At 44.6% G+C, this 27,752-nt stretch overlaps 1 protein-coding gene across 1 annotated transcript in view; it reads left to right on the top strand.

Annotated features, from left to right (window-relative positions):
• Window positions 1-27,752, top strand: part of TAOK2 (TAO kinase 2) — a gene marked incomplete in the record, with an annotated part of 2,530,163 nt that overhangs the window by 2,083,253 nt on the left and 419,158 nt on the right. The window contains 1 exon segment of the mRNA XM_044086327.1: window positions 7,665-7,877. Coding sequence (XP_043942262.1) covers window positions 7,665-7,877 — 213 coding nt within the window.

Genomic DNA, 27,752 nt, shown 5'->3' with positions numbered 1-27,752 from the left:
TGACTGCAACAGTGAAACACGAACATAATACAGTTGTGTAACACTTAACATAAATGTAGATATTCAAGTGTATTCACTGTTGCAGTATTCTTTCTCTATCTCCATCCCCTCTTGCCCTGTTGGATTAGGGTGGATATTCTCTCTACCTTGAGCTTGTTCCCTCCTCCTCTTTACATTCTCTGGAGTTTGCGCTGATGCCTCTGGCTTTAGGGACCCAGTAGATGGGCTGTCTGTTGGGAGCAAGAAAGCACTGAGGTTATGGAATTATCTGACTCCCTTTGTCCCCAGATGTCTTGATGTCAGTCAGGGCGTCCTCCAGCCTCAGGAGAAGGAGAAAATTCTCTGGTAATCAGGCAAGACAACTGATGCCACAACAAGAAATCCCATCAAATGTGCTTCCATATCACTGTTGGCAGGGAATCCCTTCAGTAAAGAATACTGCAAGGGTAATCCCATGTCCGGCAAATATACCAAAGCCTTAGGTTTTCAAGGATGTTGTACTTCACACTTATGCTCCCCGCTCACAACATAGCGATAAAGGTGACATACTGAGTACATACCTAAGAACCTCTTTGCCACCAGTCTGACCACTCCTTCATTTATGCTGGTTACCAAGCTACTTTCAGACAAGTGCCCCATTGGGGTTTTCGTATCTTCTTTATTCTTAGGTTGCGAGTGTATATATCATCCAGGAAGGTAAAATGTTAATGTTGGGGAGAGATTCCCCATGAGGACTGTCATGAACAGTGTTTGTTTTGCTTTGGTGCTTCTCATAACCATAGTCCGTGCTCGATTTTTCAAGTGTTTGTCCCCAAGACTTTTCTTAGTTGTCTCTCCTCCTTGTCTATCTACCTGGAAAACCAGCATCTTAAATTGTTGGTGCAGGGTGTGATGGTGGAATTGTCCCATGCCAAGGGTCAGACATCTGCTGAGAAGACCAAAAAAGTCAGTTTGGATTTGGCTGCTGTACCGCCTTCCCTAGACGTCTCTCTTGAGGCTGGTGATAGCCCAGAAGATCATCTGATTGTTCCGTCGAATTCCTTTGACACAACCGTTTTGGAGGCCAGCATAGATCCTGCTTTCTCGCATATCCTGTGAGCCTCTGCAGACATCCGTTGTGGATGTTGAAGGGAACTTGGGCTGATATGACTGAGGGGTTTTCTGCAAATTCTTGAGGAGATTCCCACTACATTAGTTGTCGGCAAGGGTCTGAACCCCTTAAGGGTTTTTAAGGCAGACATCCCTTTGAAAAAGAAGCATAAAACAAAATTTATTTTCACTATTTCTAATGATCCCCACAGTGAATAGCAGAATTTTACACAGGGGTTGTTTAATGGACTCATGGCCTTGAAGTCTCCCTAGGGAGTTTCTGTTCCTGACCCCCCCCCTTTCATCTACTTCTTTTAAGAGGCATAGGAAGCAGGATTCTCTGGATGAAGAATTTCTGAGGAGGAGGGGGAGGAAGACTCCATTAGTACAGATCCTCCCTTTGAGGAACTTTCTTTTGGGGATGCTATCTCTCATATGATGGAATGTTTTTTTTCAAGTGGGACTGTACTCAGGTTTCTGATGTCCTCCAAATGGAGTCCCCTAAGCTCTCTGCTGTCCCTACAGTCCTAGCTGCCCTGTTAGACAGTTTTTCAGCAGCTTTGCAGGCTCCTGATTCCCAGCTTCCATCCCCTAAAAAGGTTGGTATGTCTTATAAGGTGCCTGATTGTAAAATTCTTTACAAATGTCCTTCTGTTGACTCCTTAGTTGTCTCTCTCTCTCTCTCTCTCCTGACAAACCTTCCAAATTATTGCCTTCTATTAACTTGCTTCCTTCTGACAAAGACAGCAGGGCCGTGGAACAGCTGGGCAAAAAGGGTATACTAGTGCTGTTACCCTGACCTTCCGAGCTATTAATTCTCAGATCCATATGAGCAGGTATGTCATAGCTGCTCTTTCTCAGGCCTGTTGAATTTTTCCTGACCTTCCTAATTTTGAGGGGAAGGTTTTGGCCCTCTCTCTATTGGACTTTTCTTCTCAAGTGGCTTGTGTTCTGTTAAATGTAGTTATGATGCAGCTGATGTTTCTTCTAGGGCTGCTGCCTTTGGTTCTGTGTTGAAGCATTATTATTGGCTTCACCTCCAACATTTCTTTCCCCTGTTCCTAAATTTCAGAGGAATTATCAGTCTACGCCCTCCTTTGTCCATAGACCATCTCGCCCTCCTCCCCAAAGATAGAGAGTTCTGGATGGGCTCCTACTGCTAAATCTGCTCAGACTCTTACCACTCAGAAGCCTCCTTTTCCAGACAAACCAGGTTCTGTCTTAACTACCTTCTTCCTTCCATTCTAGGTTAAGTTTCTTTGTCTACTTGTCTCTTTCCAGTTGGTTAAGGATCACTCAGGACTCTTGGGTTATGTCAGTCATTTATCAGGGATACTTCATGTTATGAAAATGCCTTCCTCCCTTTCTAGACAATCCTCAACTTCCTTAGGAACAGATGTCCTTTTTTCCAGAGCTACTTCATGGCCTTTTGTCTCAAGGCGCCATCTAAGCAGATTCTGATCTTCAAAGGGGGAGGTGGTTTTATTCCAGAATGTTTTTATTTACCAGAAAAGAAGGCACTTGGAGGTCCATTCTGGACTTTTCTCAGGCCAGCACCTGTCTGAAGATCCCTCCTTTTCTAATGCTGTGTCCCTTCAGACTGTTTCCTTTTACACATTGGGCTTTCCTATTTTGTCTGGATCTCAAGGATGCCTATTTTCACATCTTTATTCATCTCCTTTTCAGGAAATATTTGCATTTTCTGCCTCTTCCTTGCATATTCAGTTCTGTGCTTTGCCCTTTGGCCTTTCTTCTGTCCCAAGGGTCTTCACCAAATGCCTTGTTCCTATGATTGCTTTTTGCAGGCTGAGAGGGATTCAGATATTTCCTTATTTGGACGACCTGCTCATTCAAGCTTCCTCCACAGAGAATGTGATTCAGCACTTCCGCCATGCTGTTTGCCTCTTGCAAAGCCTAGGGTTTACAATAAATTTGCAGAAATTATTTCTGACTCCTTCTCTGGTTCATGTTTTTCTCTGGTGCAGTCTCCAGATTTTTCTATGCTGGCTTCCCTGCCACCACCTTAGGCGTCTGTCTCTAATTGCATTTTTTCAGTCATTTCTTCCTCTGATGTCTGTTATGGTTAGGGGGTTCCTAAGGGCTATGGGTTACATGGCTTCCATTGTTCCTTTGCATCCTGTAGACAGACTCCGTGTGAGGAAACTTAGTCAGTCTGGCTTCAACATTCTCAGCCTTTAGACTTTGTGGTTCCTCCTCTTCCATGTCTTAAACTAGAGCTTCAGTGATGGATTTGTCAGCTGTTACTCAACCCAGGCTTCCTTTTCAGCCCCCAGTCCCCTCAGGAACTCTTCTTGGATGCCTCAGACACTAGGTGGGGTGCTTCTTTCGGACCTCTGAAGTTTCAGTGTTTTTGGCCCATTCGTCAGAGGAGGGTCCATATCAACATCAAGGAGATGAGAGCTCTCCTCCTTGGTCTTCATGTCTTCCATACTGTTTTTTCTTCCAGGGCTTCTCAAAACCTTTACAGACAATAATACAGTGATGTGGTACATCAGCAAGCAAGGGGGAACAAACTCCTACCTTTTGTGCAGACTAGCTCTTGAAGTTTGGATTGTGGCTGTCCAGTATCAAGTGACTCTCTAAGCTGTTTATATTCCTTCAGAACTGAGCATTGTGGCAGATTCTCTGAGCAGGTTCATAACACAGACTCACGAGTGGATGCTTCGCAGAGATGTTTTTTTTGGACATTGTCCACCAGTGGGGTACTCCCCATGTAGATCTTTTTGTCTCCCCTCTGGACAGACAACTTCCTGTCTCAGCATGGAAGGTTGACGCCCTGTCTTTTTCTTGGAAGGGCATGTTTCTCTATGTCTTCCTTCCCCTTCCTTTCATACTGAGGGTCCCCCTCACAATAGAGCAGGGCTCACCAAAAATATTACTGGTGACTCTCTTTTGGGTCCGACTGCACAATTCCCCCTTCTGTATCTAGCCCAGGGCAGTCACCACAAGTTACCTCACAGGGTAAACCTACTCACACAAGACAAGAGGTCTGTCATCCATCCTCACTTGTCCACTCCAGCTGACACTATGGGTGATGGGGTTTTGATCCTCTTTAGACACCTTTGCCAAAGACATGTTTCGGGTCATGCAGGAGGCCAGGAAACCTACTGTCAGGAAATTGTGTGTGTCCATATGGAAGAGATTTTCGATCAGGTGCCTTGCTAATAACCAGGATCCATTTTCTGTGGAGGTTCCTCTGGTTCTCTCTTATTTGTGTGAATTGCTGCATGCTGGATTGGGCTTGCTGTTCAGTTTAAAGCTAATCTTTCAGCTATTTGTGCTTGTCTGCCCTTGAGGCCTGCTTTGGCCTCTAGGTTTGAAGTCAAACAATTTCTTAAAGGCATCCTTCATATTAGACCTCCCAGGAAGCCTGTTCCTTCTCCTTGGGACCTTAATTTTGTTCTTGGAAAAATTAACACAGGCTGCTTTTGAGTTGGCATCTTCAGCTTCCTTGCAGGATTGTACATGGAAGACAGTTCTTTTTGTCCTTACTTCAGCTAGGAAGGTGTCTGAGCTTCAGGTCTTTATGGCTGTTCCTCCTTTTCAGTTGTTCATAGGGACAGGGTGTCTCTTTTTACTAATCCTTCTTTAATGCCATAGGTGGTTAATGAAATGACGTGTTATCAGTCTATTAATTCGCCCCACTTTTTTCCCTTCTCCACAGTCTACCAGTGAGAAGGTTCTTAACTTGGATTTGCATAGACAGATCAAATGTTGTTTGGATAAGACTAAGGCTATTCACAAGTCTGAGCAACTTGTTTCTTTTCATCGTAGATATCTATGTTTGGCTGTTTTTAAGCAAGCCATTTCTTCATGATTCTCTAAGGCTGTTTCTTTTTGTTACTCCTTTCATGAGAAAAGCCTTTCTGCTTCTGCAAACCCTCATTTTACCAGGACTGTCGCTTAGATACTAATTCCATCCTTGAGGTTGCTACTTGGGCCTCTGTCCATACTTTTACTAAGCATTACAAATCAGGTGTTGATTTAGGGCAAGTGCTGATTTTGCCAAAGCTATACTGCATGTTTTTTTTGAGGGTTCTTCTGGGCCTTCCTCCTCCCAGTTCTCCTTTTGAGCTTTTATACTCTCATAATACAGTAGTACACTACAACAGTAAAAAGAATGATGTCTGCTATTATGGTAAAATTTTCCACAACTGTAGACTACTACACTGAATACACTGGAACATCTAAATTTATGGTAAGTGTACACAGCTGTGCTTTATCCAGTCCCCTAATGAAGAGCAGGGGACAAACTTAGACTCTCCTTCTCCTCGTGGATTTATTAACTCAGAACAAGTGTCTGTCATACATCTCCGTATGAGAAAACTCGGTCTTTACAGATTGGAGGATTGGGTTTTAATTCCATCCAGACAATCCTTTTCAAAAGATGAGCCGTGTATTCTGAAAGAGGCTAGAAAACCAAGTACCAGAAAGTCATGCCTAGCTAAGTGGAGAACACCCCTCCTTTTGGCTGCCACAAATAGAGAGCTAGGTGAATTAAGAGCTGTAGGCCTTGATGTCAAAAGAAGTTTTCCTTGCCTTTCTTAAAGACAGTCACATTTAGAAGTAACCTATCTTTCAGGCATAAGATGGTGAAAGAGATGTCCTTAAACCAGGCTATTCATCTCCCAGTTTTCTTCCCAGAGTCATAAAATGGGGGGGGATCCTATGCTATTTAGGCAGCTAAGGTTTTACTTGTATAGGACCATATTTCCTAACAAAGCAAATCAGCTGTTGGTGGCACTTTCAGAGAGGGTAAGCAAGAGAGACCAGTAGGCAAACAGATCATCTCTAAGTAGATTGCAAACTGTATTAACTTCTGCTATTCTCATTGTGGCAAACAGGCCCTTACTAAAGTTAGAGCACATTACATCAGGGCCATATCTGCTACCAGTCTTTTTGTAAGAAACCCCTACACTGACTATTTTGGTGGCTGCCACCTGGTCCTGTGTTCCCATCACCAAGCAGTAACATTTGGGAACCATTCCTAGGGCTAAAGACAGATTTGCTTCAGCTATCTTACAAAGCTTCCAGTTCCAGGACTTGGGATCAGATCCCATCCACCCCACTAGCTTGCTTTGGAAGTCTTCAGAATCAGTACTACAACACTGACTACGATGAACATAGTACAGTTATGTAGATAATTTACTATAACTGTAGATGTTTAGTTAGATAAATGTTGCAGTGCCATTTGCATTGCCTCCTTTCCCTGTTTCCTACCTACCCAGGGTTGAGGTGGGTTCACTTGCCCGTTCTCCCCTCCACTTCAGCTTCTCTAGGACAAGGTGTCAGTGTGTCATTGTAGGTCAGTTGAGCAAATCATGCTCTGTTTGCAGACATCAGCCTCCAGTATTCTGGAGAAGAAAGATGTGAAGGTGATGCCAGCCAGCACACCTCTTAAACCTCTAATTTCTTGCCATCTGATGTCTGTGGGTGTCAGCTAGCTGGGGGGAGAAGGGAAGAGGAAAGACTGTTTTATTCAGGCCAGCTGCTGGGTTGTGCATGAGAAGAAGTCTGAAGAATCAGTACTACAACATTGATCTACTAGAATATCTACAGTTATGGTAAGTTTTCAACATCACTGCACTTTTTTAAACTTGTTTTGTTAAAAAAAGATGATTTGTGTATGTGTTTGTTTTTAGGAATGTGTATGATTTTTATCACTCTGAAACTGTTGATTGCATGTCTTGATAGTATATGCTAAACCTATTTCTGTTTTTTCTTTTTTTCTTTTTTCCTGCGTTTTGTGTTCTGTCTTTTGTCTTTCTAATTGCTGTAATAACATTACCACTACTACTATGTTTGTTGAATTTTCTTTTTCGTTTTTGTCTCAATGTTTTCTCTTTGTTTGCTGTCTTGGTGTCTTTTTACTGTGACTTCCTTTTGTTTTCTTGTGCATAATCCTGACTTTTCTGATCCCATTGTTCCCTTTCCTGCTTATCACTAACAACACGGCGGTTTCCTCATATGTGTTCTGTGTTCTCTAATATCCCTGAAACTCGTTATCCAATCATGTTTGCCACTTGCATTTCTTTTATTTCTTGATTATACATTGCCACATGCTCTCTACTTCATTCCTTATTTGCTGTTCATCGTTTCATTTGTTGTATCAATATTACATTTGTTTGTTCACTTTAAACCACTACTATATCACTGCACTGCTTCTGCTCATCGTTTTTGTATTCCATCATCTCTTTAAATACATTGTCTTGTATTTTTCACTGGTGATGACTGCACCTTCCCTTACAATTCCATGGACTCTTACATACACACACACACACACACACACACACACACACACACACACACACATACATTGTTTTTTTATACTTTTACTCTCTGCCCTGTTTCCTTACCTTTGTTATTGCCATGTACAATGGGCTGTTTTTTTTTTTTTAATTTTTCCTCTTCTGCGTCTCCCTGTTGCCTTCTCCATTTCTTTCCCCAAACACTGATGTTATCCCTGTTTTGTTTTAACCTGTCTTTTCTTCCTTTGCTGTCACAATTTGTCTTCCTCTCCCCAAAATGTTTCGCCTTCCTTATTTTGTTCACAGTCAAAAGAAATGCAAATTAAGAAGCAATTTCAGGACACATGCAAGATCCAGACACGGCAGTACAAGGCACTGCGTAACCATCTGCTGGAGACCACCCCCAAGAGCGAACACAAGGCCATCCTGAAACGGCTCAAGGATGAACAGACCCGTAAACTGGCCATTTTGGCTGAGCAGTATGACCACAGTATCAGCGAAATGCTCTCCACTCAAGCAGTATGTACCACTTTTCCTTCTTGGTTTGCTTTAGTCTGTTTGTCTCATTTTCTCTCCTTTTGTAAGTCCACTGCTTTACTTCTGACTTTTTTTACTTCCATAACATGACTTGCATAGTCACAGCTAGGTGTAGGTAAGTGTTTGTTTACTATTTGGTAACTAGGTGAGTGGACTGATTGACTAAGGCTCAGAGGCAATAAGTACTACAAATAAACTTAATATCTGATATGACCTCTTCATTCGTCGTCAACTAATGGGTCTGCCACAGTCAGACTTCTTAATCCAAGGCTTATCTCCTCCCCTTATCCATAATCCCCTCCATCACTAAAATACCTCAGATCTCATTTGCCGAACAAATGGTACAAATACAGATCTCCTGGGCTCAGTGGTTTTCAGATAAGTGTGATGTTCCTGACAGTATCTTAGGTGTTTTTTTCTTGGATAGCTTTTTCTGCTTCTTTTACCTTTTGCGATATTATTTTTCTGTCCCTTCCACAGTACCAAAAAAAAGTTTCCCTCACTTTTCTCCACCATTCTCCTGTTAGGACTGGAATTTGTTATTACAGTTGTATGGATTTTCTATTATATTTGGTGATGTTTGTCTAGTACTTTGTAACCAACTTTTTTTGGTATAGTCTGTGTTGGGCTTTTTACACTTAGTGTTCTTGATGGTTCTTGGAATTTGGTGACTTTATTTTTTACAGGATGATAGACAAGGCATCCAGATTTAAAAAGTAGATGATCTGTGGAGATAAGATCCCTCCCCAAGCTACACACTGTGTGTGTGTGCTGTATGGGAGCCACACACTTTGAAGAGGACTGCTGTACTTACTCTGCTTTTGGGGACAACGCTGTTTGATAGACAGACAAAACTTGCCTTGAAGGGGCTTCCCCCTGCCTCTGTGGGAGGAGGTAACTCCTCTCAGCTGTTATCTTCCCCCTTCAGCAAGAAGCCTTGGCAATGGGGCAAGGGGGAGAAGTGTAAAGATAAAGAAATGGACAAGGAGAGTGGGAAAAGTGTGCAGACAAGCTTAGGGAGAGAGAGCGTCTAGGAAGCGCTCTTCTGATCCAGCAGGTCCATCAGGCCTGGCTCCAAAGGTGTCTAAGTCTTCAGATTTATCTTCACCTTCTTATTCAATTAGGACTCCTACCCCTCCTTTTTTTCAACCCAGGTTCTATCTAGAACCCATTAGTCCCAGGCTGTGATCTCCTGTCTTACAGAAGAAATCTTTTTAAAGGATTTCTAGGCTTCTTTCCCTAGCCTCCTATTTACGGTCAATGCAGTCAACCAGGAGCCTTCCGAAGCAGATGTGGACAGTATGATTAACTTCCTGACAACTCAGATCCAGTCAGTGGTCCTCCCGGCACTGATCACTGTCAAGGGTTTGGAAGCTGTCACTTGTTCCACGATTGAGAGTTCTTATGTGATCTGACCTTTGGATCCAAGTGTGTACTGGGGACTGTCTGTTGATTCTGAAAGACTAGGATGTTCTTCGTGTTTCACTGTTGCAGTCATCACATTTGTTATCCCTGCCAGGGTAGCTGTCGGCTGACCCGAATACCAGAGGCTTAGTATTTCTGCGTCTGTTGCTGTCACTAGAGGACTGACATCAGGTAGTCAGTAGTATAAAGTAAGGCAGCCAACGCCATTACATCAGTCTTTCTTGCTGTGGAGCCTGAAGCAGAAGCAGTTCGCACGAGTGCCGGTTGGCCACTACCTGAGTTTTTGTCTCCGAATTGAAGTTGAAGTCTTCTAAAGTTAAGTACCCCATTGGGGATCCTTTTCTCTTGCACTAACCAATGTCAGAAAAAGTTAACAATTGTCTTGCCTGTGGAAAGCAAATACCATACCGAAACTTCCACTCTTACTGCATCACTTGTTTAGGCCCAGACGATGATGTCCCCCGTTGTCGCTTCTGTGCTTGATTCAACGCCAGAATTAGCCCTTATTTTAGGCAGATATTTTCGTTTATAGTCTTCAAATTCCGATATGGCTTCAGTAAGCCATATGACAGCAGATCTTCTGAAAAAAACGTAAAGATAAAGTCAGAGACAGACTGCACAGGTCCAAACCTACGGACGACGCTTCTGTTAAGCTAGTCATCAGTCCTCTGGTACTCAGTGAGGCGCTTTCTCAGCCCCCGATGCCCGCTTCTTTTAATTCATAGGCTGCTACCGAGACCCTTTTGGAGTCTGGTATGCCACAAAACTCTTCTCCAACTAAGGATCCTGCGGTAGTCTCTACCTTGGATGGGTCCAGAGCCGCTGAGCAGGCACCGGATTCCGAGGAAGTCCTTCGCACTACCGAATCTCGACACAAACTGACGTCTTCTTTCGTGACTACCTTTCTTTCAAAAATGACCGAGTTTCTTAGGCCCAGGGTTTGAACCACATCCAAGAAACTGCCGACCCACTCTCAGGTCCCTGCTGTCTTGCCTCAATTTCAAATGGTTAAAATGGCAGAAGGACCTTATCATGCTAATCAGGGGAAGCCAAGCTACCCCCTCAAAAAGGCAGAGATCTGTCCCCTATAGTTCTGTCTGAGCAAGAGTCAGGTGAATCTGATGCATCTGACTATGAAAACATGCAATCCCTCTCCACTTATGAGAATTCTGATGCAGAGCACTCCATTTCTTCAGCCTCTCCCCAGAGGATTTTTCCTTTGGGGAAACCCTGCATACTTTAAGGGAGCATTTCCAGTAGGAGAGTCAGGACTACCCTCAGTCTAAAAACAGACTCAGGAAATTCCTGGATATTCCACAACACAGACCCTTGGCCATCCCCCCAGTCCTGGATGTTGTGTATGATGTTTTCCTTGAATCCTGATGCCCTACCTTCCTGCTCCTAGAAAAACAGACAGGTACTATAGAGTCCCTGACTCTCACAAATATCTTTCTAAAAATCCAGCAGTTGACCCTGAGGTCATTTCTCAAGGCCCAAAAGGGATTAAAGCAACCTCTGCTAAGAATCCCACCCCTTCAGACAGGTATTCCCGAGCACTGGACAGACCGACGCCATTACATCAGTCTTTCTTGACGAGGAACCCGAAGCAGAAGTAGTTCGCAAGTGCTGGTCGGCTGCTACCTGAATTTTCATTTACGAATTGAATAATCCTGAAGTCTTCTGAAGCTAAGTAACCCCGTTGGGGATCCTTTTTACTTGCTCTAACCGATGTCAGAAAAAGTTAACAACTTGCCTGTGGAAAGCAAATAACTCGCAGAGATTTTCATTCTTACTGCGTTACCTGTTTAGGCCCAGACCATGACGTCCCTTGCTGTCAGTTTTGTGCCTTGTTTAACGCCTGAACCATTCGTTGTCGGGCTCTCTCTGTCGCTAAATTTTTTCGCTCTCGATCTCCGTATTCTGAAATGGCTTCGGTAAGCCATCCGACTACCGATATTCTGAAAAAAACATAAGGATAAAGACAGAGACGGACTGCATAGGTCCAAAACTGCCACTAATGCTTCCATTAAGCTAGTCGCCAGTCCGCCAGTACTCAATGAGGTGTCTTCGCAGCCCCTGATGCCTGCTTCACTGGATTTGCAGTCCTCTACCAAGACCCATTCGGAGTCCAGTATGCCGCAAGACTCTTCTTCGACTGTGGAGCCTGTGGATGTCTGTACTTTGGAAGGGTCCCGAGCTGCTGTGCAGGCACCAGCTTCTGAGGCCATTCTTCACTCAAACCAAAGACTTTTTTAACCAAAACTACCGAGTCTCTTAGGCCCAGAGTACACACTACTCATAGAGAACCGATGATCAAAGTGTATGCACCTGCTCCTGTGCCACAAAAACAAATGCTTAGAATGGCCGAAGACCTTATTACGCTGATTAGGGGAAGTCTGCCTTTCCCTGCTAAGAGACAGAGTTCAGTCCCCTTCAGCTTCTACAGACCAGGAGTCTGATGACTCTGAGAATTCTAATTATGAAGACATGCCCTTATCTGCTTATGAGGATTCAGATGCAGAGGAATCCATTCCCTCTGCCTCCTCTCCAGAGGATTTTTCTTTTGGTGAAATCTTAAATACCTTAAGAGAGCAATTCCACTGGGAATGCCAAGACTGTCCTCAGTCCAAAAAGAGACTTCAGAATTTCTTGAGTTGCCTCAGCACAGGCCTTTAGCAATATCCCCTGTCCTGGATGTTGTGGATGATGATGATGTAGAATCCAGTCTTACTCCTGACACTTTACCTCCTGCCCCTAGGAAACCAAACAGGTACTACAGAGAGTACCTGACACTCATAAATTTCTTTTCAAGAATCCTACTGCTGAACCAGAGATCATTTCCCAGGGGCCTAAAGGTATCAAGGCTACTACAGCCAAGAATCCCACCCCTTCGGACAGGGATTCTAGACCTTTGCTCAGATGGGGTAAGAAGGTATATACCTCTGCAGCCCTTGCTGTTAGGGCATTGAATTGTCAGTTTCACATGCTGAAGTACCAGCAACATATTACGGAACTTATTAAACAAAAAGTGGCAATCTTTACAGACTGTACAGAAAATAAAGAATTGCAGGAGCTTATGCATACTGCAAGCCAAGTCAACAAGCATACTTTGCAGTGTGGCTTTTAAGCCCTAGAAGCATTTTGCCGGGCAGCAGTCACTGGCTCTGTACTGAGAAGACATGCTTGGCTGAAGGAGCAGACCTTGCCAGACCATGTCGGTTCAAAGTTACTAAACGCTCCTTTGAATAAGGATGGTTTGTTTGGCACCAAAGCAGAAGAGGTTCTTAAAAAGATGGAAAAAAAAGATAAATCTATGCAGACTGTTAAAGAATTCTTAGAAGTGCAACCGCCTAGATTCAGTAGGCATTGCTCTTCCAAACACTGGTCCTTTCCAGCCCCCTCCAGGCCTTCTAAAACCAGACCCAGGGGAAACAGACCACCCACACTACAGTCTCAGGGTTTGCAGAGATCTAAGCAATGGAGTGCCCCTTACCCCTTAAGCAGGGAGTTGTAAGACACCTCCTTATGGAAAGACTTCTTTATTCCACTCCCCAGCCCTGCCCAGTTGCTTGTTCCCCTTGGAGGAAAACTTGCCCTTCATGCTAAAAACTGGATGTCCATCACTCAGGACCAGTGGGTCCTCAACATTGTATCCTAGAGGTACAAACTTTATTGCCATTCACTGCCAACCCCAAGCGGGTTTCCAGACGTTCCTCCAATCCAGTGGGCAGAGGCTCAAAACCAAGTACTTTCCCTGCTCAATATCAAAGATATCCAGCCTGTTCCAGTAGAACAGAGGGGTCAAGGATTCTACTCCAGACTCTTCCTGATACCTAGGAAAGGGGGCTCTTGGGCCCAATCCTGGTTCTTTCAATTCTCAACACCTTCCTGGTGGTACCAAAATTCAGAATGCTTACCCTGCAATAGCTTCTTCCTATGCTAGCCAAGGATACCTGGTTAGTCACCCTAGACTTAAAAGAAGCCTATCTGCACATCCCCATAAGGGAGTCATGCAGGAAGTATCTACATTTCAGGGCAGGATCTATGCATTATCAGTTCTCTGCGCTTCCCTTTGGCTTATCTACTGCGCCCAGAGTATTCACAAAATGCCTGGCTCCAGCAATTGCATACTGCAGGCAGAGAAATATCAAAATTTACCTGTACTTGGACGACTGCCTGATTCAGGTGGACAGTCAGCAATTGCTGCTGCAGCACCTGACATTTGTGAAAAACCTTCACTTCCTTGGGGTACACTGTCAACGAAAAGAAATCAAAACTGGTACCCAGTCAAAAGATTGTATTCCTGGGAGCAAGCTTGGACACAACTTCCCAGATGGCATTCCTCACTTCAGAAAAACAAGTCTGTCTGACAGACTACTTCAAACAAATAGCCACCAGAACCCAGCTATCTGCAAGAAAAATACTGCAAGCCCTGGGGTTCATGGCCTCATGTATACTGCTAATTCCATTCATTGGTACTTAAAAAGTCTTTGGTGCCAACATTCTCGGGACCTGGAAACAGTCATTCTTATCATACCCTGTCTAAGGACAGATTTCCTTTGGTGGGCAAAAGCATACAACCACAACAAGGGACTGCAATGTACTCAAACCTACGCTGCCCAGACCTTAACCACAGACGCATCAGACTATGCCTGGGGGGTACACATGGACGGCAAATGTATTCAGGGCCACTGGAGCCCAAGTCAAATTCATCTGCACATCAACCAAAAAGAGATGCTAGCTGTACAGAATGCCCTGACAGCTTTCAGATCCCTACTCTTTCCAGGACATCTGCTAATAAAAACCGACAACACCACAGTTATGTGGTACATCAACAAGCATGGGGAAACCCATTCATGCTCACTCTGCAGGTTAGCCATGGCTCTGTGGAACACAGCCTTGGACATTCAAGTCTGTCTGCGAGCCCAATTCCTGCCAGGAAAACAAAACTCACTGGCAGACGACTTAAGCAGAAATCTTTTAGACCCACACGAGGGCAATTGCAGCCCAGCACCATCAACCTTCTGATTCAGAAATGGGGGACCCCAGAGGTGGATCTCTTTGCCTCCCCCTACAACCACCAGCTCAGCAAATTCTGCACCAGGAATCCTCACAGCAGGGCCTGGAAAGTGGATTCCCTACCTTTTCAGTGCATACATCTCTCAATCTATGCCTTTCCCCCTCTGCCCCTTCTCTCAAGAGTATTACTCAAGATACAACAAGGCAGCCCAAGGATAATTCTGATTGCTCCGCACTGGCCACACCAGCACTGGTACCCACTCCTGCGCAGCCTGATACCGGTGCCACCCTGGCACCTACACCAGAACCCAACCCTGCTCTCTCAACAGGAGGGACAAATTTTGCATCCGCAACTGCAAGCCCTAAGTCTTGCAACCTGGCTTATTCCTTGAATTCTCCCCCAGCAAGCCGGTGCTGGATGTCATTCTTGAAGCCAGAAGACCCAGTACAAGAAAATCCTGATAAGTGGAAAAGGTTCTGCTCATGGATTCAATTTAAAGGAGAGGACACAGCACTGCCCTCCCTGCCTCTAATCCTGAATTACTTAGCAGATGTACTCCACCAGTGCCTGTCCTCCTCCATTAAGATACATGCCTCTGCCATTTCTGCTCATTACAAAATTGAGCCACCTCTCTTCTCGCACCCTCTTATGAAATAGTTCCTGAGAGGGGCAAACAACTTAAGGCCACCAAGGAGAGCACCCACCCCTGTTTGGGACCTTAACTTTGTACTGGAAAAGCTCACCCCCCCCCCTTTGAACCTGCTGCATCAGCAGAGTTAAAATTCCTCTCTTGGAAAACAGCCTTGCTTCTAGCCATCACTTCAGCAAGAAGACTGTCTGAGCTACTAGCACTGATGGCTGTGGAACCCTTCATTATTTTCCATGCTGACAGCGTTTCCCTCAGGACTAACCCTTCCTTTATGCCTAAAGTGGTGTCCATTGTGGCACTCAACCGATCCATCCATTTGCCAACCTTCTTCCCTAATCCTCAAAATAAAGGGGAAAGTATCCTGCACTCATTGGACGTGCACAGACAGCTCGGATTCTACCTTGATAGGACTAAGCCCTTCAGAAAATCGGAGCAGTTACTATTCAGCTTTGTAACAGGGGCAGAGGGCAAGGCCATTTCAAAACAAACAATTTCCAAATGGATAGCACACTGTCCATTTCTGCTACAAGCACCATGGGAAACAAACCCCTCAGGGGGTCAGAACATATTCCACTAGGGCAACATCTATCTCTACAGCATTTCTCAGGGGAGTCCCTACCAGGGACATCCTGGAAGCTGCTACCTGGAGTTCTGTACACACCTTCACCAAGCATTATCACCTGCCTATCTCTTCCAAATCTAGGGCAGGTTTTGCTACAGCAGTCCTGCAAGGCATACTAGCCAGCACTAACTCTTCTTGACTGCCTCCACCCTTCTTCAGCTTTGGGAATCCACCCAAGTGTGATGACTGCAACAGTGAAACACGAAGAACATTGTACAGTTGTGTGCACTTACCGTAAATGTAGGTGTTGGAGTGTATTCACCATTTGAGTCTTGGTTTCCCTCCCTCCAGCCCCCTGGTTTTCTCAATCTCTCTCTATCCTCTCTGTCTATTACTCACCCCTTCTGGGGTATTGGCATTTACTTTTTACTAGTGGTGTTTTCCCTGCTATAACTTAGCTCCCTATTTGGGGGACTCCTGACATTTGGGGCAAGAAAAACTGATGTAATGGCATTGGCTGCTTGTTTTTATATCCCTGACGACCTGACATCAGTCTTGGAGCGACAGCATCTGAGACAGTGGTCTTCGGGATGACTGAGGGCTACCTGCAGGCAGATAACCCAAGTGTGATGACTGCAACAGTGAATACACTCGAACATCTACATTTATGGAAAGTTTACACAACTGTACTTTCTAAGCCACCCCCTTATGGTAAGAACTCACAATGACTCCCCCCCGCCCACCTTCACTAACCCCTAGGAGGATAACTCTCATTTCATTCAAGTACCTGGGCCACCATAACCAAGGACCAATGGGTTCTGAACATTGTGTCTCAGGGATACAAATTTTTCTTCCATACTCTTCCAACTCCAAAAGGGTTTCCAGATCTACCACCAAATCAGTGGGCAGAGGCTCAAAAGCAAGTCCTTTCCCTGCTCTCTATGAGAGCAGTAGAGCACGTTCCTGCAGAACAGATAGGCCAAGGCTTCTACTCCAGACGTTTTCTGGTGCCAAGAAAAGAGGTTTACCTGGCTCCCTATCCTCAATCTTTCCATTATAAACACCTTCCTGGTCATCCCAAAATTCAAATTACTCACCCTCCAGCAGCTGCTACCCATGCTCTCCAAGGATGTTTGGCTTGTCACCCTAGATCTAAAAGAGGCCTATCTCCACGTTCCTATCAGGTAATCCATGCAGGAAATATTTTCTCTTCAGGGCAGGAGCTCAACACTTTCAATTGTCTGCGTTTCCCTTTGGCTTATCTACTGCTCCCAGAGTTTTCACAAAATGTGTGGCTCCGGCCATTGGCTTTTGCAGACAAAGAAATATTCAAATTTACCCATACTTAGATGACTGCCTTATTCAGGCAGACAGCCAGGAAAAGCTGCACCTGGCCTTTCTTTGTAAAGACCTACTAACCTCCCTAGGGTATACAGTCAACGAAAAGAAATCCAAACAGTTGCCCACCCAAAGAATAATCTTCCAGGGGGGGCAAGGCTGGACACAGCATCCCAGATGGCATTCCTTACACCAGAGAAACAAATTTTCCTGACAGCCTACTTCTCTCAACTAGCCACCAGGCCCCAGCTATCTGCAAGGAAGATCCTGCAAGCTCTAGGGTTCATGTCATCTTGAATACCACTCATTCCATGTGGCAGACTGCATATAAGGAAACTTCAGTGGCACCTAAAGAGCCTTTGGTGTCAACACACTCATGACCTGGGAACTCTTCTACCTATAATTCCTTGCCTCAGAAAGGAATTTCTTTGGTAGGCAACAGCATGCTCCCACAACAAGGGACTGCCCTTCTCCCCACCCCCGCCACCCAGACCCTCACCACAGATGCATCAGACTATGCTTGGGGTGCACACCGGGACGGCAGGTGCCTACAGGGCCAGTGGAACCCTCAGGAAATCTCTCTGCACATCACTCAAAAAGCCTCGTCCATGCAACTACACCTGTTAGCACAATCCCTCCCAGGCTCTCTCAACTCTCTGGCAGACCAGTTAAGCAAAAACCTTCTGGACCCACACAAGTGGCAACTCGACAGAAGTACATTCACCCTAATAACTCAGAAATGGGGAACCCCGAAGGTCGACCTCTTTGCCTCCCACACCAACCATTAGCTCGGAAAATTCTGCACCAGGGAGCATCACTGCATGGCTTGGAAAGTGGATGCCCTGTCATTCCCCTGGGTCAATCTACCGTTTTAAGCCTTTCCTCCCCTACTTCTCACCCCCAGGGTACTGGTCAAAATAAGGGAGGAAAAAACAAGGACTATTCTTATAGCTCCAGACTGGCCCTGACAACACTGGTACCCCTTGTTGCACAGCCTATCCGCGCTGCCTCCATGGCATCTTCCTCAGATTCCAAACCACCTAACCCAGTGGGAAGGGGAATTCATGCTTCCCAAATTGCAGACACTCAATTTGGCATCTTGGCTTATTCCCTAACCCCAAACCAATCTGCCATCCTCAGTAAAACAGGTTCTGGATGTTCTCCATGAGGCCAGACGTCCTAGCACCAGAAAGTCTTATGCAGATAAATAGAAAAGGTTCTGCACCTGGATCCAGGCTAAGGGAGCCAATATGGCACAACCGTCCATCCCTCTCATCCTGGATTTCTTAGCTGACCTACTACACAGTGGTGTCTCTGTCTCCTCTATAAAAATTCATGCCTCTGCCATTTCTGCTAATTTTTCCACTGAGCAGCCCTTTTTCTCATACCCTTTGATCAAACTGTTCCTCAGAAGGGCTAACAACTTGAGGCCCCCCCAGAAGGGCACCAGCTGGGGACCTTAGCTTTGTTTTGGAAAAGTTCACCCTGTCCCCTTTCGAACCAGCTTCTTCTGCAGAGCTAAAATTTCCCTCCTGGAAGACAGCTTTACTTCTGGCCATCACTTCAGCCAGAAGAGTCATTGAGCTGCAAGCACTCATGGCTGTGGAACCCGTCATCATCTTCCATGCAGACAGGGTATCCCTCAGAACTAACCCATCCTTCATGACCAAGGTGGTGTTCAGTGTGGCTCTGAACAAATCCATTCATCTGCCCACCTTCTTTCCTAATCCCCAGAACTAGGGGAAAAGAATTCTTCACTCTCTAGATGTGCGCAGACAGCTCAGATTCTATCTGGACAGGACTAAATCCTTCAAGTTGTCTTATCAATTGCTAGTTAGCTCTGCTACAGGGGCAGAAGGCTAAGCCATCTCCAAGCAAACCATTTCCAAATGGATAGCACATTGCGTCCATTTCTGATACAAACAGCATGGAAAGCCTTCCCCCAGGGGGGTCAGGACACATTCCACCAGAGCAACCTCCACCTCTGCAGCTTTCCTAAGAGGAGTCTCCACCAGGGACATCCTGGAGGCTGCCACCTGGATATCTGTTCACACTTTTACCAGTCATTACCACCTGCCTCTCTTCTCCAAATCCGGGGGGGGGGGGGTTTGCCTCTGCAGTCCTGCAGGGCATCCTAGCCAGTCTCTAGTTTCCTTGACTGCCTCCACCCATTTCCTCAGCTTTGGGAATCTACCCAGATGTGATGGCTGCAACAGTGAAACACGAAGAACATAGTACAGTTGTGTGCACTTATCGTAAATGTAGATGTTTGAGTGTATTCACTGTTGCAGTCCTGGATTCCTTCCCTCCATCCCCCTTTATTCTCTTGCCTTCCTTACAAGGGACATATTGGTATTTTTTTTTTCCACTGGTGGGGTTCTTCCACCAGAACTTGGCCTCCTACTTTGGGGGCTCCTGACAGGTTAGGGCAAGAAAAACTGATGTAATGGTGTTGGCTGCCTTACTTTATACTACTGATGACTTTACGTCAGTCCTCTAGCAACAGCAACAGCAACTGACACAGAAATACTAAGCCTCTAGTATTCAGGCTGGCTGAGGGCTACCTTGGCAGGGATAACCCAAATGTAATGACTGTAACAGTGAATACACTTGGACATATACATTTATGGAAGTGTACACAACTGTACTTTTCTTCAACTCCACCTATTTCTGTGACTTGTTCAACTGTGCTTTGGATCTCAGTAGTCCAGAGCCAACAGGTCAGTTCCAACTCTGGGGGATTGGGATATACTCTGAAACTTTAGGATCCATCCCTTCCTTCTGATGCTTTGGCCCTGGACATCTCCTCTCCAGAGCTGAGCCAAATTGGTTCTTGGAGCTTACCTTTGCCAGTTTCATTGGAACCTATGAAGCTGCTTCAGGAGCTGTTTCACCTTTGGCCTTGGAGAACTTCAAGAGAATCCTCTCTGTCTAGAGAGAAGAAATCTTAACCCCACTTGGAAATATCCTTTTCTCCAGTGGCTTCTTTTTGTCCTTTGCCTTCTGTTCCTGCCACTTTGGGACAGCCAGCCATTCAAGGTCTTGAGACAGTTCCTGCTGTGGACTCCCCATCCTCTATGGAGCATCCTGCTTGGGAAGTACATCAAATAAATTTGTCGAAAAGAGACACTTGGACTCAGAGTCTCTCACTGAGGATAATGATTTTAGTAAGGGAGAGGCGTCCTCCAGACCCCCCTTGAAAATATCTCCTTTGAATTAGAGTTCAGGTAGAAGGGGGGATGGTCCACTGACACCCTGTGCTAGCAGGAATCACTATTCCTCGAACCTTTTGACATTTGGCCTGTCTTCTACTTGGGTGTTTTCTTCCACCAGTAAACTGGTTGACTTGGTTTCGAGGTGGGCTTAGAAGGAACCAGACATGGTTGAACCAGTTTCCCATAATCCCAGTAAAATCTTAATTTCCCCAAAGTACAAGCCCATCTGGAGCAAGTGTCCATCTGTGTATTCCGTGGTGGTAGCAGCAGCCATCAAGAGAAACTTGTAGATGAGAACTCTACTATCCATCCTCCTAACAGGGAGTTCAATATGTTGGACAGATTTGGAAAGAAGGTATGCTTCAGCTACCATTGTAATCAAGGCACTGAACTATCTGACTCGTGTGACATGCTTTGAGAAGGACTTGATGAAGGAGATCTCCAAGTCCCTCTTGACGTCCTTATCTGGAAAAGACAAAGTCAGTGGATGCATACCTGTCTACCCTCCAATCTCTTTCAAACATGTCCATGTGCCTTATTTCCAACATGGCCGATGGCACTTTGTGAGCAAAGGGCACCGGCTTAGCATTTTGCTGGCATGCCTGGATATGTGTCTGTGACTTTCTGGAACACATTAAAATGTCCTTCATTAGTACTCCTTATGACAGGGGGACACTGGAAGTAAGGAGAAAGAGACGATATCAAGAAGTGAGTAGGATAGCAAGACCTTGTCTGGCATTGGAGTACACTTCTACCCTTCAGCAGAGCTTCTCCAGAAATCAGAAATGTGCAAGAAGCTGTGGTTTTGCAAATTTCACTGCTTCATTCCCCAACACTTTTAGCCTTAGGACATCCCAGAGGCAGACGGGAAAGTAATCACAATGGACATCGACCTGGTGGCCGAGGTTGTCTGCAAATTCAAGAATATCAGGGACCCTTCTTTGATGGACTCTTTCATTGCTCCTGAAAAGTTGCCTGATTGCTGCACTTTGGAGGCATTCAGAAAGCTGTTGTATTTGCACCTATTTGCCTGGACATCCATCACTGAAGATTTGTGGATGCAGAGTGAATCCTAACCAGAGGTTACACATTATCATTCCTTTTTCTCTCCCGAATTAAAATACTTCACAGCATCCCACCCCACAAAGGAAGACCTGCAGTACAAGAGATGAGAAAGCTGCTAGATAAATGAGTTATCAAGGAGGTCCTGCCAGACCAGAACGAAGTTCCAGATTGCTGGATGAATGTCTGTGCTCAGCAGACCTACAGGATGACTACTACCACATCAAAATAGACAGATGCTGCAGAAGGTTCTTTCACTTTTGGCTGGGAGCCAATCATGTAATTTCACACCCCCTACCCTTTGGTTTCACCGCAGCCCTTCAGCTGTTCCCCAAGTGCATGGCAGCAGCAGCTGCAGTTCACCTCAGGCTGCAAGCCAAGAGTTCCGTGGGTTCCCGTATCTGGATGGCTTCCTTGTGACTGCTCCTTCCCGAAATCTTCTACTTCAAACCAGAGACTCTTTACACTAGATTTGCTTTCATCTGGAAATTGTAGTCAACATTGCAAAAATGAAATTACACCCTGTCCAAGCATTAGTTCATTTGCACACATCTGCATACAACCTTGCAGATACCTAGATAGCCAGAATCGAGGATTTTCTCACTTTGACAACAAGCGTCAACAGATAATCCTTTTTTATTACTGTTTCTGTATTCTTTACAACTGGGATATCCTGCTGAGGATAGACAAATGTTTGGCCAGTATACCAAAGCTTTTATACTTTCCAGGCACTGTACGTCAGATGCATGTCCTGCTTCCAAAGTGTAAGTGTCTGATGTAAAAGCACCTAATCCTCTGAACTTTGCCTCCAGTCCGAATGCTACCTTGAATTCGATCTGCAAGACATTTGCCACATTATTTTGTCTACCAAGCCCACTAAAGATAAGTGCCCCATTGGGTTATCTTCCTTCCCCTTTTTCTTTTGGTTTGTCTTTTTACATGTCATCTAGAAAGGGAAAATGTCAGTGTGGGAAGCAGATCACCATAAATATAGACACAAGCAGTGCCTTTTTGTTTGGGTGGTATGCATGACCGTACTCGGTGTGAGGTTTGTCAGGCGTTTGTCCCTAAGACTTTTTGCACTCATCTATTGTCCCTTTCCATTTACTTGGAGAACTATGGCCTCTGAATCTGCCCACCCTAACATTCATCTGACTCTTAGTAAAAAGTCAGAAAGCTACGCACCAACACTATGGCTTTCCAGCCTCCTCCAGATGTATCCTTCAGGTTGGATGAAGAACCTGAGGACTGTTTGGTGCATACATCCGCTCCCTGTGTCTCAACCTAGTTGGAGACCAACATGGGGCTACCTACTTACATGCCCCTCTGAGGCTGTACCTATGTCTGCTGCAGATGTGGAGGGGCCTAGGGGGATTCCACATATATTTAAGGAAGAGGTGCCTTTATTGAGTCTAGACAGTGGTATAAACCTCCTAGGTTTGTTAAATCTTATGTACTTTTAAAAAAGGAGGAAAAGATCAGGCAAGTGGCCTTTGTGGCTAAGGATCCGCACAAGGAATGGGCATGACATCAAACAGGTTGTCAGTATACACACTTCACCTCTTATGCAAACCTCACTCTCTCACAAATTAAGGTCATGACCTATAAACCCGCATATGTTGAGGCACTCACTGAAACCCTATCAAAAGAACAGACACCTCCCAAATGCACACCACACACACTCAGCATACATAAACCACTACACATAACGCACATACTTGTCTCAACAAATAAGCCCCCAAGGCAAAACACATCAGATGTCTTGGTCATAGGTGACTCCGTAGTGAGAGACATAAATGTCCCCCTCACCAGACTGGACAAGAAGGTCACAGTCAGCTGCCTATCAGGTGGCAGGATCAGACAAATCACACATGCACTCTAGTCACTTAACAAGAAGTATCGTTATGACTCTGTCATACACTATGTTGGAGGGAATGACTTGAGCTGTACCTCTCTGATCTGTATAGAGCGCGACATGACAGAACTCTGATTGTTTCCCACACTGGTATGTCCCTAGCCCTAAGCAGTATCCTACCCTCACCCAGGATAATGCCACAATATAAACAAAAAAAAGAATGACTTCAGCTGTTTTCTCAACTTCTGGTGTCAGTCCAGGGGGGATCCAGTATCTGTCAGCCTTGGAAGATATGATAGACAGACCTTGCTGCTTTGCTAGAGGTGATCTGCACCTGTCCCCCCCCCCCCCCCTGGCTTTTGGATACTGGTAAAGGCCCTTGCCTCACCCACAGTACCTTTTTAGGCAATGTCAAAATAAGTTTTCCAACATAACACGCTAATACTTTGGGTCATACTGCTTAATGCTAGGAGTTTAAACACGAAACTGCACTCTCTGGAAGCACTCCTCATCTTGGAAGATGCTGACATCTGTGCAGTTACCGAGACATGGTGTGCAAGGCTACAATGCCTTCCACATGTTCAGACTTCAAAATGAGTATGAGAGAACCAAAGTTGGAGGTTATCTGTCTTCATTAAAACCAAATACACTTTGAGACTGGTTAAACAGCATGACTGTCTCAAACTATTCCATGTTTAATTAACAATTGGAAAGGTACCATACCATATCATTTGTTGCTATAGATCCCCCACCATGAACCAGGATAAGCACACCACCTACCTCAATTTACTGGAATCCCCCATCATATAGCCTAACATCTTGGTCATTAGAGAATTCAACTATCCTTCCATAGAGTGGGGGGAGCACATGAGCAAAAACACGCTTGCCCAGAGGTTCATAGACTTTAACACAAATGCTCTTGAACAGATAGTCTGCACCCCCAGTAGGGCCTCTAATGTCCTGGACATGGTACTTACCAACATGGGGGTCGCTGTACTTTCCCATGTGTGATGCCCTTCCTGCTTAGGTCAGACCACAAGTCAGTCTCATTTGAAGTAACTAATGGAAATCACACCTTCACAGGAACAAAAGTTATAAAAAACGTTACCAAAGCGAACTACAGCATCCTAAGCAATTGTATAAAAAGCGTCATGCCACCCACTACCACAGACACCAGTGATCTCTATGTAGAAGTGTACGCAAATGCCTTGTACAAATACTTAAGCGACTGCATAAACTCTGCTGTACCTGACCAGATCAAAACCAGGTCTTCCTGTATTAACAAGCCACAGTGGTGGACTTCAAGTATAAACATATTATATAAAAAGAGGAAGAAACTGATACCCAAATGCAAGAGGGGTATCACTCTGCAGAGGAAGAGTTCCCACCTTAGCCTAAACAGGAAAATCAGAAATTTTTTAAAATTTTCTAAAGCAAATTGTGAAACTAAAATTGCGTCCCTACCCAAGGGTAATCATAAGGCATTCTTTAACTACATTCAGAGTTTAAAAGGGGATGCCCAGCTATGAGTCGAATTGATTGTAGATGGGATCCCTGATACTACACAGGAAGATATCACCAACCTGCTAGCTGACTGATTCAGTACAAATTTTACCCCCCCCCCCTCCCCACCTACCATATCGCAAAGCATACCTGGCACCAGTCCTCTGCCTAGTATTTCTAGAGAACAGGTAATCTCTGCACTCGCCAAGGCCAGAAACACACACAATCTAAAACAAGAACTAGCAGACACACTTATTCTCATTAATCATAGCTTGAGAACTGACTATGAGCCTGCTGAATGAAGAACAGCAATAGTAATCCCACTGCATAAAGGGGGGAAATCAACTGACCCTTGGAATTACAGACCCTCAAGTCTAACCAGCCTCATCTGCAAGGCCATGGAAAAGAGTTATAATGGACCTTACAAGATCCAAATGTAGTGAAAGTTTTGAAACATGAGGAGACTAAATCTAAGATGATTTCTCTACTTAATTTAGCAGAAGCATATCAAAATCAAGCAGGAATGGAAATCAAACCAGAAGTAAATAAAAACCAGGCAGTAACTGAATGTGCCAAAAGCAAAAGAAAGAATATATGGTGAAGGACCAGATGAGAAGGCAAGAAATGTGGAAAAAACATAAATATAGTTGCAAGTGTAGAAAACGTCAAACTCGCGTTGATCAAGAACGAACGCAGGAATGGTTAAGGAGAGGCGAATTCAAACCAAGAAATGAAAGGTTAATATTGGCAGCCCAAGATAGTGGGCAACATACACGTTGGTTTACAAAGTCCATTGAACTTGTAGGAGAAACAGACAAATGTAGGTTTTGTAAAACCAAACTGGAAATAGTCACACACCTTGTTGCTGGTTGTGACACACTAATGGCAGAAGGACTGTATACTGAAAGGCATAATAATGTGCCAAGGCAGTTGCAATGGAGATTGTGCAAACTTTATGGTATCGAAGTGGCTGAAAAACACTGGAAACATGATCCACAAATCATCATAGAAAATGAAGTTTATATCACATGGGCTCACCCATTATGAACAGTTCAAAAGATAGATGCTAGAAAACTGGATGTAGTGGTCCAAGAAAAGAAGACAAAAGTAGCATTGATCATTGAAATTGCCACACCCAGTGACTATAATGTCTAGCGTACACAGAGACACAAAGTCATAAAATGCCAGGATCTGCTGGTAGAAATGAGAGCAATGTGGAAGAAAGATACCCAGACAGTTCCAATAGTAGAAGGAGCAATGGGTCTTATAAAAAAAAATTACAATCTTATTTAGATATGTTACAAATACATGTTACCCCATAGGAATTGCAGGAGGAGTCATTAATGGCCACATTGCGGGTGCTGGGAAGAGCACATCAAAGACTGAAACTATACAAATTTCATGAACTTTAATCATGTTTTAACTTAGGAATGGGGTCCATTTCCATCATGGTATTAGAAACCCAAAAGATTTGGAGAAATTAGAAAAGACAGAGACCTTGTCAAGGACATAGGCAACCTCCAAACACTGGACCCAACGCAGTTTGGCTTTAAGTGTATGTCATGCTTTTTAAACCTGGTAGACAACTTTGAGAATGTCACCAAAGCCATGGATGAAGGTAAGACAGTACAGACAGCCCATCTCGACCTTGCCAAGGCTTTTGACACAATGCCCCACTCTGGCATTAAGAAACTCTCCCAAATAGGGATTAACCCTTATGTTACTAGATGGGCAGCAAACTGGCTCACTGACAGAACACACTATCAAAATTGGTGACATCACCTCCACCAGTAGATCCGTCACCAGTGGAGTATCACAGGGGTCTGTGCTGGGCCCCTTACTGTTTGGCATCTATTTCTCAGAAGCCAGGTGAAAGTTAGATGGCCTTTGCCTCACCATATTCGCTGATAATTGCAAACTGGGAGCAATCATGGAGTCCCCCAGTATTATCAACATATTACAGGAAGGGCTAATACAAATGATTGGTGTCCGTGCCATGGTCTAACACTAAATGCAAAAAAATGCATTATTATTCCCTTTGGCAAAAAAGAATTCCCTATAAATTTCGGTATTGACAGCATCCTCCTGAGTTTCCAACCCAGTGGTCTGAGACTTTGGAACACAGATTGATAGCAGTCTGACCTTTGACAAAGTTTCAGCAGTGGTAAGGAAAGCCTTCTATGTAGTACACCTCATAAGTGAGGGCATAGCATCCAGGTCAAGGGATGTTATAACTCCACTGTACTCGACTCTCATCAAACCAATAATAGAATATAATGCACCCTTTTGCATGCATCTCACCAGACACCTGCAGCAGCTGGAGAGACCTCAGATGTTTCTCACTAAGCAAATACAGGGACTCCAAACCATGACCTGGGTGGATAGGCTGAAAGCCCTTTCACTTTATTGTGTATCTTGTAGGCTGCTAAGAGGTGAGTTGTGCCTGGCCTGTAGGGCAATCTTCAACCATGCCCTAATGGAAATGCACATCTGCAACTCAAATAGCTCGATTCACTTGCTTTAGAGATCTAAGCATAGCTTGTGACATTAACAGATCATGCTGGAGAGACAGATATGTTTCTTGAGATTGTCGCTTCTCTGGAATAGACTCCCTATTTATGTAAAACAGCTCTCCTCATTGACCCTAGTCAAACGCAACCTAGATAATTGGATGGGAGACCCCAAATTAATTCCTGAGGTGGCACCCTTGCCCTCGTGGGCAGGAGTAGCTGGTTTTGATCACAGACCCACTCTGTTTATACATTTGCTCTTAACTACCCAAAAAAGAACAAATGGGGATAACTAGGATTAAAATGGCTATGCTTGTAAAGGCTCTAGGGCCACTAACCTAGTAACCTCCTATGAACCTGTTTTACTCAGCGGTCCTTTCAGTGTTCTTATGGCTTTAAAGCACCCCTCAAGGAACATCTGTTATTGGTTCTGTTCCCTGATCCTCTTCTCCTTATACACCTCCTAAAGAATCTTATTCCTCTGAAGAAGAGCTGGATTTAGATTGTAGCGAGGAATCACTGCCACACTTTCTCAAATCCATTCTTCTCTTGGGATTTGAAAAAGGGGATTCACTTTTTCTTGATTCCTGTAGCGAGGAATTGTCATTTGGGGATACAATGGTTTGTATGATGGAACACATTTAAGTGGGATTGTTTAAGTAGGATTGAAAGAGGTACTATGAACTCTTGCAGATGGATTCTCCTAGGCCTTCTGTTG

This window comes from Protopterus annectens, chromosome 10.part0 (assembly GCF_019279795.1).
Source record: "Protopterus annectens isolate FY-2018-M chromosome 10.part0, PAN1.0, whole genome shotgun sequence".
NCBI lineage: Eukaryota > Metazoa > Chordata > Ceratodontiformes > Protopteridae > Protopterus > Protopterus annectens.
Note: the sequence above shows the minus strand (reverse complement) of the source record. Positions and strands in the feature narration are given on the sequence as shown.